The sequence below is a fragment of the Dendrobium catenatum genome, unplaced genomic scaffold, assembly GCF_001605985.2.
Source record: "Dendrobium catenatum unplaced genomic scaffold, ASM160598v2 fragScaff_scaffold_847, whole genome shotgun sequence".
Lineage (NCBI taxonomy): Eukaryota > Viridiplantae > Streptophyta > Magnoliopsida > Asparagales > Orchidaceae > Dendrobium > Dendrobium catenatum.
Genome location: NW_021319309.1, coordinates 7,308,712 through 7,321,455, shown reverse-complemented (window position 1 = coordinate 7,321,455; position 12,744 = coordinate 7,308,712). Strand labels below are relative to the sequence as shown.

At 33.6% G+C, this 12,744-nt stretch overlaps 1 protein-coding gene across 2 annotated transcripts in view; it reads left to right on the top strand.

The window, feature by feature from the left end:
• Positions 1–335: 335 nt before the first annotated feature.
• Positions 336–12,744, top strand: part of LOC110101522 (RNA pseudouridine synthase 7-like) — a 20,082-nt gene continuing 7,673 nt past the window's right edge. Inside the window, exons 1-2 of one of the 2 annotated variants that reach the window (XM_028696866.1) lie at positions 336–1,622; positions 10,462–10,518. In XM_028696866.1, coding sequence (XP_028552699.1) covers positions 1,482–1,622; positions 10,462–10,518 — 198 coding nt within the window. In that variant the 5' untranslated portion in view covers positions 336–1,481. The remainder of the gene's footprint in view (positions 1,623–10,461; positions 10,519–12,744) is intronic. The other variant, XM_020829447.2, reaches the window with a different exon arrangement.

The following is a 12,744-nucleotide window of genomic DNA, read 5'->3' as shown; positions in this document are numbered from 1 at the left end:
GCGGTGGTGGTGGACCTTGAAGTGGCCGACAGTTTTGGGTGTAGGAAAGAGGACAAGGAGATAGTGAAGAAGAACCACGAATCCGGCCGTCTCCAAGGTTGGTGGGTGATCCAAATTTCCCTCTACTAGGGATCTCTCTCTCCAAGCACACTCAAGATCTCATATAGAACTCAAGCAATAACAAAATTTTATCATTCAATCATTAACATGAAAAGAGAACAAGAGGGCTATATATAGCCTCGTTCAAATGACTCATGAAAGTAAAAGACGACGATGTCTTTTGGGCTTACATACGACCTCCCTTAAGTAAGGGGTAAAAGCAGAAACACTAATAAAACAAATATAACATAAAATAATAATAAAGAAAGTACATAATATGACTCAGAAGTACATCGACTCAATCGTGGCCGTAGATCGACGGCCACGTCTCTGATAGACTTTCCAAGCTCTAATGTCCCAATCAGGAACTTATGGTGTAAATAATTTTCTTATATGAGTTTGCATAACTATTTTTATTTTGGCAATTGTTGTCATTAAGTTTTATGTTTGTCTTATGATTTACTGATGAATTTATATATGTGATTTATTACTTAGTGGCTTGAATTTAAACTGGCAAAGTTCAAAATTATTATTCTTGTTACAAGGAGTTTTGATTAGAACCTTTTTCTATTTTAAAATAAACTTATGGTTGTGATTTGTGATTGATTTGAATTTAAGTTAAATTAGAAATTCAATTTTTTGCTACTTATGAAGAATTTCAATAAGGATTTTTCGCTGAATAATTACATTAATATACAATATTTAAGAAATTAGGTTAATAATGAATGGATAGGCTAAGATTTATACTACGTGAAATTTCAAGTGACTGATAGTAGTATAGAATAGTTATAGTATTCAAATGGTGTATGGAGGTTTTCATATTAAACAAATGTTAGATTTTCAAAACGAAATTATTGAAAATAATTTAAACATCATTTATGTAAACTAATGTGTTATTTCACTATTCCTATACGTAGCAGAGACTAGACTCCACATCAAGCTTGATTTTATTTAGTCTCTGATAAGAAAAAATTGAGCAATAGAAATGAATTAAACAAATTATTGGATATGACTCCACAATTTTTTATAGTAAGAAATCTATACTTTTAAACTTGTATTTATTACAAATAATTGGCAAATTTTGAATGGTTATCAGTTATGTCTGTTTTATTGAATAAACTGAGACAAAACTACGAAAAAAGAGTGGAGTTAATTAATATCGAATAAATATGCACCTACTTTGTGGAGGGACTTATGAGCTGATTATTTATTCATTGATGCATAAGCTTTTCAAATTTAAAAGTGAAATGGGAAGCATAGGCTTCAGAGTCTTCAAACACATCAAGCTTCTCCCTGATATTTAGCTAATATACAGCTATTCCAACACAAACAGAGCGATTTTTGAAGAAATAATTTTAGTGCATTGCTTATTATCTTCATTTATGTTTATTTTCATGTTGGTTGCACTTTTGACATGGAGTGCTTTATCACATCCTAAAGCAGTTGCTTTGATACAGATCGGTGCTGGCTTAGTCCATAAAGAGTACATTGCCAGGGTTGTTGGGGTTTTCCCTGAAGGAGAGGTATTTGAATGTTTAGTTCTCAAATAACACTTAAATTATTCTTAATCATGAAAATAGTGGTCGAGAAAGATTTTACGTACTTTGAATAGCTTTTTGACTCTAACATGGGAGTCATGGGACCCATTCTATTATCTTCCTTATATTCGCTTTGTAGGATTCTTATGCTTTATGTTGAAATAAAGGGTGATTTTGACAATTGTCAAATCAGAAAATTGGGATAGAGAGAAGCAAGACAATAAATGGTTATTTTGCGTGCGCAATGGTTTGCCATCCTTTTTGGACCCCACTCAAACTATTTTGGGTTTTTCTTTGTAAATAATGCAATTTAGATCCTACCTGCCATAGGAGAAGAAATGTAGAGACAATTGGGCTCTTAGAGAACATGAAAGGTGTAATAACTGGTTTAGCCGACCGGCCACCTATTAATTTCCATGAATAGAAACGAGCGAACAGGACGGACGCAATAGGGAGCGGACGAACGCGTGTGAAGAAGAGGTTGGAGAGTTCATTTCGCCATTTTTAGCAATTGATCGTGTTTAGGGATAAGAATCACCATCACCTTTTCATTCTTATCACTGAAGAAGTGATAAATCGGAAGAAATCTCAGTGAGCGAGAAGAACGATTTGGAGGAAGAGGGAAGAAGGCTTGTTGAGTTTTTTCTTTTCATTTTCGTATAAATTCCCTTGTTTTGCTTCATCTAAAGCAAGTGATGTTTTAATAAAGGAAAATGAAGAGATTGAAAGCGAGGAGAAAGGATTTTGGGAGAAAAAGAAGGATTTTGAGATTTTGAGTAAATTCCCATTTGTTAGTGAATTTCTTAGTGTATAACTTTTATTAAAAATTTTTATTAAATCATATTTTCATGAAAGTTTATATTGTATGAATTTAGGAATTTTAGAAAGGGAGAGTTCAAGTTCTAGTAGTTCGATTCTTCAATAATTCAACAAGGAAAAGAGAAATTTAGATTTGAGGTAATTATTAATTAAATGAATATTTATGAATAAATTTATGAAAGGTAAATGATAAATTTTCATGGTTATGAATTTCTTTAGGTTGTACCAAGGATCGAGGACTTGAAAAAATCAAAGTGAGTATTTATATTTTATAGAATTTCTTTTTATTGTATTTTTCTATTTCATTTTGAAAGAAGTATGTTATATAAGTATTTTAAGACTTATGCTTTATTTTTGGAAAGTATTACATATAAAATAAGCAAATTTATTATACAAATACGAATATTTGAAAAAATTATTTGTAAAGAAACTACATATAATGGAAAGAGAAAGTAAAATTAGAAAATATTTATATATATATGATACTTATATGTATATCAAAAGTATATATAAATAAGTGATATATGAACGAATGAAAAATAAATGAAAAGAAAATGAAAAGAAAAAAGATATGCATGCAAATTTATAGGAGTTCACCCCTGTATGGTACTGGCTGGGGAAGAAATGTACCCATGTGCGTTAAAAAGAGAAAATGAAATAGAAATAAAAATGGAAATAGTTGTACATTAATTGGTACATTTAGACGGTACTCCTGTACAAATGAAAATAGCTATGAAAATGAATTGAATGTCAAATCTGTTAAAAGAAATGTTATATGGAAACGGACTATTTTTATTGAATATAAAAGGACCTTTGTAAATTATAAGGCTTATAATACATGAAATATGTATTTATATGAATTTTGTGTTAAGTAAGAAAGAAGTATATGAAGATATATAATTATATATTTTTGATATGCATGTGTTATTGTTTCATGATTGATAATGATTACCCACTGAGTTTACATGGTAAACTCAAACCACTAAGTTAATGTTTTAGGTAGACCTTTAAAGAAATAAAAAAGATAGAAATTGAAGAGTATGTTTATAGAAGACGTCGCATCAATAAAAATAGGTAAATTATGATTGATGAAATCATTAGCTTTGATAAGTGCAAAAAATAATATATTTAATTGAATATTTATTTTATTAGTGGCTCTCCGGTTGGATAGAGTAGTCTTTATGTTGCTTTACTTATAAAAGGAATGAAAAGTTACTACCATCCGATTTCCGTTCCTACCTCGTTAGTTCGAGCATCCGGGCTGGGAGAAAAGTGGTATAATAGACCAATTAAGATATGAATCATACTGAAAGGGACATTATGATGACTATTATTGTAAAATGAGCTATCTTATTGAAAACATGAATCAAAATTATTCTGAAAAAGAGGAGGAAGGGGAAATGATAGTACCTAATGTTACTGTTAACCTTGATGCACTGACACAAATGATGACAGCTATGACTCAGTTGATTCAAGACTCGAAGAATCAAACAGCAGGGAGTAGTAGTGGTGGTGGAATGACTATGGATAAGTATTTAAGTTATTTCAGGATAAAAGATCACCCTTATTTAAGGGAATAGATGGACTAATTGAGACTAAAAACTGGTTGTTAAGGATTGAGAAGATTTTAGAAGGAATGCTTTGTCCAGAGGAGAGGAAAGTTTTCTTAGCAACCTTTGTACTTGATGGAGAAGATGAAAGGTGGTGGAGATGTCAGCATCAAAACAAAATTGTAGGAATCCCTGACATGCAAATTAAGTGGGATGACTTTACTCAAGTGTTCAAAGAATTATTTGTGCCTCTTTCTGTGAAGAGACAGATGCAGGATAAGTTTATGAGATTGGTGCAAGGAGATAGATCAGTTATGCAATATGAAGCTGAATTTACAATATTATCCAAATATGCTCCTCAATTATGAGATTGGTGCAAGGAGATAGATCAGTTCTTAACTAGATTGAAGGATGCAATTAGGCAGCCTCTTGTTCCACTTGGAATTAAAGACTATTCAGTATTGGTGGAGGGAGCTAGGAGGGTAGAAATGGACATGCAAAATACTCGAAGGAGACGTGAATTTCAGAAGAGGACAAGTGATGAGGTAATGGGAGCTTCTCATGATTCATATAGCAAATCTCTTTCACAAGCTAGGAATTTTAATTGGAAGAAAGTAAAGTCCAATAGCAGTGATAGTTCAATGAGCATGAGCAGTTGCACCAAGTGTGGAAAGCAACATAAAGGAGAATGTCTATTTGGTACAAACACTTGCTTCAGGTGTCATCAATTAGGTCACATGGCGAAGAACTGTCATACTTTGGGGCAAAGACTAGCAGGAGAATCAATGATGATTATTGGATCTCAGAAAAAGGTTGGAAGACCAGGAATGCTGGAATCAATTGCTTCTACTTCAGGACCAAGTCAAACCTGACAGAATATTCAGCCTTAGGGTTCTCAATGCACCTTAAACATGGATTCTCAATAAAACTACGATCTAGGATTCCCAATCCATATTTAGATTCAGTCAACAAATGCAACAAATATGCAGTTTTTGCAGGCAAATAAATTATAAATCTTAAATATTTGCTTATTTCTTTTGATGCAAGCTAAAAATTATAAAGTTCTAATTGTTCTTAAAAATTTTTCACCTTTTTCTCAAAGTTAATGACATAAGTTGAGGATTGGAATTGCATGCAAACAATTGAAATTTCATGCAAAAGAAGAAAATTATATCCATTAAAAATTATTGCACTTTTAATCAATAATAATAAATGAAGAGAATAAGAGGAAAACTAAGGATGGGTAAGACATCACTTGTAGGTAAGCCTTATGGTTGAATAAAGAGTTGGTCTCTCTTAGTATATGTCAAATTTCACACTTTATTCAAGGCTCATGCCATAAGAGAATGATTTTCATTTAATTATTTTCTTCTACGCCTCAGCAAACCTATTTATAAAATTCATGAAAAAACTACTAAGATATGTATCATAGCATAGGAAGAAGTCTTAGAACCACAATAACTACTCATAAGAATTAATAAGTGCACTGCCTACAAGGAATAGGAGTCACAGGAATGACCAAGAACCTCCAAGGAGAAGTTGCAGATATAACCACAAGACCATAAGAATAGTCCAGTGAAGGAGAATAGTAATCATCCATTCCAAAAAGCCATGATCAAATGGCTCACTACAATAACCAGTAAACTATAGGCTCGCTAGAATCCACATGAAGAAGACATAAGTAGTGCCCATGATAACGAGCCATCAACAATTTTTACTTGATAAGAGTTATAATAGAGAGCTGGTGTTTGTAAGAAGTGCAAAACCTGCAAGATAAGAAGCCAGAGGAATGATCATAAACTGCAAATAATAATTACAGAAACAACAACAAAAAGGTTTTAAGAATAGTCCGGTGAAGGAAGAGAGTAGTTACTAGTTCAAAAAGCCATAATGGAAGGACTTGCGACAATAGCCAACAAGCTATAGTCCCAGTAGAACCTGCAAGAAGAAGACATAAGTTGTGCTCTTGCTGATGTGTCATTCACTTGATAAGTGTCAGAATACGGAGTTAGGATTTGTCAGACTATCATAGAGGCTCTCAGCACATATTTTCATTGAAGATGTACTTTAGTCTACTTAGTTGGCGAACCTCCTTAATAGTGGCGGAACCTGAAACATTTTATAGAGGGGGCCCATGGTCAAGAAACATTAGATTGCATTTCTGCAAGTCACACTTTGATTATATAATTCATTTAATGGATAATTTGAAAAGAAAATTCAAAAGATATGTAGTTTTCTTATATATATATATATCAATTTCAATTAACAAATTCTATAAAATACTATTCAAACTAGGGGTGTAAATGAGTCTAGTCGAGTCGAGTAAAGTAGTGGCGTTATCGAGCTCACCTCGTTAGTTAGAATGCCGGCTCGAACTCGAGCTCAAATTGAGCCCAAAAAATGAACTCGAACTTGACTCGTCCTTTAATTCATCGACTCGAGCTCGTTGGAGCACTGGGTAAGCACTTCCGGCGAAATCACTATGGGAGCGCCGAAGAAGAAACAAAGCTTGGTCAGCCGTTGGAGAAGAAAAACGAAGAAGTAATTGCTTTTTTTTTTAATTTTCTTTAAGTGACAGTAATGAAAGCGTGGCAGCTTTACTGCAGCTTTAATGGACAAGCTCTTTTTTTATATTTTGTGAGATGTGCGGTTGTAGTTATTTAATGCTACAGTATTTATTTTTCAAAATAATAATTTATAATTTTTTAAATTCGAATACTTAATAAAAAAGTGAATTTAATTTTAAATTATATAAATTAATAAATAAGATTATTTCTTATCCCTAAATATTTACTTGATCGAGTAAGCTCGTAAGCCAAGGAGCCGAGTCTTATGAAGCTCAAATTCGAGCTCGTTTAATATACAAGCTCGAGCTTGAGGTTCGATAAGCTCATTCCGCGAGCTCGTTAGAGAGCCGAGTTCGAGTTGGCTCGGCTCATTTATGCCCCTAATTCAAACAGATACTATGGAGCAGAACAAAAAATTGATAGCATGGTACTGAGAATCGAAGTCTACAAATGGATTAAATATACATACTCAATGGATCTGAAATTCCTACACAATTTTGATTTTGAAGCTATTAGATTTATTTTGAGATGAGTGCAATATATTCAAAGCAATTCAAGCAGATTTTAAACCTATTTTTTCTTTTTTCTCTATTCAATCTATTACAACATCAAAATATATATGAAATTAACCTGCTTTAGTGATGATTTGCAATCGTTTGTAGATTTTTTTCTCCTCCACTATCATGCTAGCTTTTAGATAAATATTCAACCGTTTGATTGTATGTGGGATTTTGTTTTCAGTGACTATTTCTTTTCTGTTTGGTGAAATTGATTTTGTGAAGCGAGTTTGAAAAGTGCTTAAGAACGGGTTTACATGTTACAGTTTATGGCGGTTAACTCAATCCATTCTTCTTTTCTGTTCATTATCAGTTGTTGTTTGCATAATGGTAAACTGATTAAGACGAATTGTTCGAATCTTCTTATAATTCTACTGTTCAGAAGTGACAAATATTACATGTTATTTTAGGGGCATTAGAGGGTGGTATCTGCTGTTAAATTATTTGTGATGATTCATGATGTGTTTTTTGCATAGATTAATGCTAGTTTGTGATGTGAATCAAAGTAGGAATTGCAATTAGAAATTAAAATGAAGATTATTAAAAGCTTTGTCATAACAAATTAATTACCAACAAAGGTAAAGGATTAAATCGTTCAAAGTAGTTAACTTGCTTAGGCGAAGATGTGCTTTGAGTTAACCAAACCTTTGAGGATGAAGATTTTTTGAATTTAGAAGAGCCTTTACTTTTATAATTGTACCGTGTAAGCTATTTTCCTATGGATTACCTAAATTGATGGATAATGGCATGTGATTTTTTTTAGATTGATATTTTAAAAAATGTGTGATTCTCGGTGTTGTGTATTAGATAAGTTATGGTAATGGAGATCAATTTTTTATGTTGAATTTTTCTTGAAGACACACGCAATGGAATGGAATAGGTATTAGAAGTTACATGTGGAAAATATGAAAAGAGAATAAAAATAGAATGAAATATGCGAATCTTACCATCTTTCCCCTCAGGAGCGGTCGAGTGGAGTAGCCGAGCAGGTGAACGAGTCTACCTCACAGACATCAGCGCGCGGTCGAGCGGAGTAGGCAAGTAGGAGAACCGTGAACGAAAGTTCTTCAAGTCGGCTCCGAGTGGAGCAGATGAATTGCAAGAGTAGTGAATCGTCAGAGAAAATTGAAATTAGGTCTTAGCATCGAGCAGAACAGTTGAATCGCGAGGGCAGCCAATCGCAAAAGGAAATAGAAATTAGGCTTTTTTTTTTAAACTAAAGTTGGTTTGCCTCTCTTGAAAATTAGACGCGGTTTTTTCTAAATTTTGGGGAGGGGCACGTGCCCCGTAGGCCCCCCTTTATCCGCTCCTGCTCCTTAAGATTAATATCAAGTGTTATGTGAATCATATTCAATTTACTTACTAGAATGTTTTTTTTTTCCATATGATGAAGTATTCATTTCAACTTTTTAAGCTTTTATTATTATTATTTTGTTTGTTATTACATAAACTTATGTTTTCCCTATATGAGCATCATGTTTGCCCACAAAATGAGAAAAGTTACACTTTCTTGCTGGTTTGTTGTAGAAGGTGGTGATGTTATTAACGTGATATCAATACACTTAAATTTATGCTTTGGCTGTGTATTGAGTGTGTTTGCTATGTACTGAACATTCTAAAATGTTTAGTGTATGACATACATTCCCAATAAAAATTATAATGCACACCATCCACACCAAGAAATAGTTGTGTTGAGTGCACCTGATAAATCTCTTAAAATTTGATAGCATTCAACCTTCTATAAGTTTTTTTGTTGGAACTTTGACTTCACTTGTAGTTCTTCCCTTACTTTTGAGGTAAGGTTACAATTCACTTTCAAAGAAAACATGTTCGGCTATTTTCTTGTATTATCCAGTCCTCTTTAGACATTCTCCTTTCATTTTATAGGTATTTCCAGTTTTAAAATTGTTATCCAAAATATAAATAAGTCTAAATCTGGTGCAGCTAATTTCAGAGGAAACAAAGACGCCTCTAAAGAAATGGTCATATAAAGTTATTCTTTTCTTAACTTTGAGTCATAATGGCCATTTGAGTTTTTAACAGGGTGATTTGAAACTTACAAGGTTGTGCTTTACTTCACTAGTTGTAAGAACCAGTTGGACTAATTCAGTTGAACCGGCCCTAACCAAAGTATGGGCGAAGAACTTACGTGAGCCGACAAACAGCACGAGCGAGCAGTGTGCAACAGGCTAGTTTGATCGCGCTAATGTGCGAGCAGCGCATTCAAAAATGAAAAGCGACGACTTCTCGTGTGAGATAACTTCGATTCATTCACTTCAATTGAACTGTATGATTAAAAGAGACTCTTAACGAGAGGAGGCTAACTGTTAGGAAGAAGAAGGACAAGGAAGGCAAAGGAAAGAAATAGAGAGAGTTCTTGGATTTTCATTACTGGTGACGAGGTAGATCGAGAGAAAGAAAGGAAGAGAGCAAGGGAGACGAGACTTACGAGCGATCCGCCAGTAGGAATCGATTTCGACCGAACGAGTCGTGTGCGTGCAGGTTAGGGCTCGGAGAAGAGGCAGAAGGTAATGCTTTATCTTTTTTCTAAAATTTAAGTTATATTTTGATTAAAAATTTGTTTAATTAATACATTAAATTCCTAATTATTAATTATTAAGATTGAAGAAGTAATTTTTTATGAAATATCGTAATAAATAAGATTATATAGATTATGTTTTTCTTTTCCATTCATTTAGTAGAAGAAAAGAGAATGTATATCGTAGTCGAGATGCTTTGAGATAGGTATTTATATCATTTTTATTTTAAATGTTTTGAAGTTTTTAGTAGCTCTTTCAGTTTATTGATAATAGTTTTAACAAATGAAAATGTAATCATCCGTCTAACTGTCTGTTCCCGCCTCATTAATTCGAACCCCCAGGCTGGATCTTGACACCAGCGCACCAAATTTTCTTTTCACGCTGCATTTTGTAGAAAAGAACTTTGGATAAGTTATCTTTGCGCATTGTGTGCTTTGATATCATCATTTCCACTTTGACTTGTTAAATGTATCATTATTTACCTCATGTAAACATTGGTGCTTGCCCTTTCTTTTTTACCTATCAATCGTTTTGCCATGATAGTAATCCATATGAGCTTTTCAGTTGTCAAGGACAACCAGAGATCTTTATCTTCATATGTTCACTGATTTATTATAAGCCGTACAATTTCTTTTCATTTCCCACGTAATGACAGAGGGTTACTTTTGAGATGTAATCGGAACTAAATGACTGGAAAAGTAACTTCCTCATTTGTACAATAAATTGTGGAATCAAACCCTCTTGAGCTGATGCTATCATTGTTTTACTATTAACCATGATTTTCTTTTCAGCAAGTTGTTGATGCCAATGTAAATTATGATGCAAGAGAAGGAAGGAGCTCGGTGGAGGTATAGCTTGTTAAACCGGAATCTGATTACTAGATACTATGATTCCATATTAACTGAAGAATGTCCATTATGATGATCATTTCAACTATTTATGATTATTGATCTGCCATTCATTCTTGAAATGTGCAGCTTTGGTGTTAACTTCAGCTTAGAAGAAATATTAGGTTTTGCCTGGCTTTCCCTTGTCTATCCCTTTCAAATAATTCTTACTTTCCATCTTGCAGTGTTTGTAATACTTTCTGGCTTGCATATGTAAACTGTCTTGATGCAGGATTGTTTAGGGTTAGAGTTTTTTAATGCAACCAGAATGACTAATTTCAATTTATGTGGATCACACTAGGGAATTTAGGATTCACATATGAAGAATCACTAAATATGCCAAAAGTTCACATTCTTTAGATGCAAAAATAAATATGAGAATTAAAACTTAAAATAATAATATAATGACTACACAAATCCGAAGAAAGGAATGAGAATTTTGAACCATAAATATGTAATGAACAATTGTAAATTATTGACCACAATCATAATCCTAATTTTATCAAATTTGAACAAAATGAAAAACATTAGAAAGCCAATAACAAGGTGTGTAAAAAAAATAGATTAAGGAAAGAATTCACTTCACCAAAGTACAAATCCAGGTCGTAAGCTTACAAAGAGACGACTACCCCCGAATATGGGTATTTAGTTGTAGTTGTACCATATTTGAAGGAATCACACATCCACCTTATACACAAAATTGAAATTAGAAGTTTCATTTAATCGGAGTTTAAGTACATTCGTTAGATCTTTTATTTATAGGCTTCTTATCCTTTGGTTGTATATTTTGTTGACACTAGATAAGATGAGTTCAAGTGAAGATAATCATCAAAGTTAGCTTTGATTTTATCCATAATTCAAAATTGTAAAAAATTATGACTAATATGGAAGTTAAGGCATAAAAGATTACGGATAAGGGGAATTGTAGAAATAATTGGGAAAGGGCATAATAATACCTACGTAATAGTGGAGAACCATAGAAACAATGATAATAACATTAACTTAGCCTTTTCACTTATCAAAAAAGACAGTCACATTAGGTATCAGGTGACATTGCGACCAAAATTTTATTCCCTGCCTGCCAAGAATGACAGTCACATTCCACCTGCTAAGAAAAATGATCACGGATACTTAGTTTCATGCAAATAAATTTTCCCTCTTGCTAAGAAAAGTGGTCACGAGTACTTATTTCATGCAAATAAATTTTTCTGCCTATTAATTAAAACGACCACGTGAGCTTATTTCATGCAAACAAATTTTCTCGCTTGTTAAGAAAAGCAGCCATAGGTACTTATTTTCATGCATACGAATTTTAAAATAGCTAGTGTCCGGGTTATACCTTAGGTGCGTGGTAGAAGCGGCGGTGAGAGCGAGTTGACGTGACGTACGAAACCTGTGATGACAAATATTATTATTATTTTTTTATGATTATCATTTATTTTATTCAATTACATGCTTTGTTTTAATGGGGTTAGTGGGAGGAGTGGGTGCAACCTCTCTTTCTAGAGAGAGAAAGAGAGGGAAATAGGGGATTTCGTTAGGGTTTTGGGTGAAAATGTGTAGGAATATGATGGTGGTGAGGAGTGTGGTGTTAGAGAAAAAATTCTTCTCACTCAAATTTAAGAGAGAGAAAGAGGGGAAATTTTTTCTCTAGGAAGGGAGATAAAAAACGAATGAGAGTGGGTGGTGTAGGAAGTGAAGAATGAGGTGTTTGAATGATGAAATCATGATATATTTCTAGAGAGAAAATTTTCACTTTCTAGGTCTGAAAGAGAGTGTTGGATGATAGGGTTTTTTGGTGGAGGAGGTGGAGAGAAGGATTTTTTGTGAAGGAGGATGTGAGATTTGAGGGATGTAGTGGGAGAAATAAAAAAATTAGGGTTGGGTTAGGGTTAGGTTTTGGGAAGGAGGAAGAAGGTGAAGGAGAATAAGTGAGGAAGAAGAAAAGAAAATATGGCAAGGAAGAAAGAAGTGGAGGAAGAAGAAAGAAAGGAGAGGAAGAAGAAGAAGAAGATGTAGGAGTTGGAGGAGGAGAATGTTACCTAAGGTGGTTGACAGCGGGAGGAATGGGTGGTGGCGGCTTGCATGAGAGAGGGGAAGTCGAGAGAGCAGAGAGAGTTCAAGCCTTGCGTGTGTTGGAGCTGTGAGGGGGCGTGAACATGAGGTGAGGGGGGGGGGTGAGTAAAA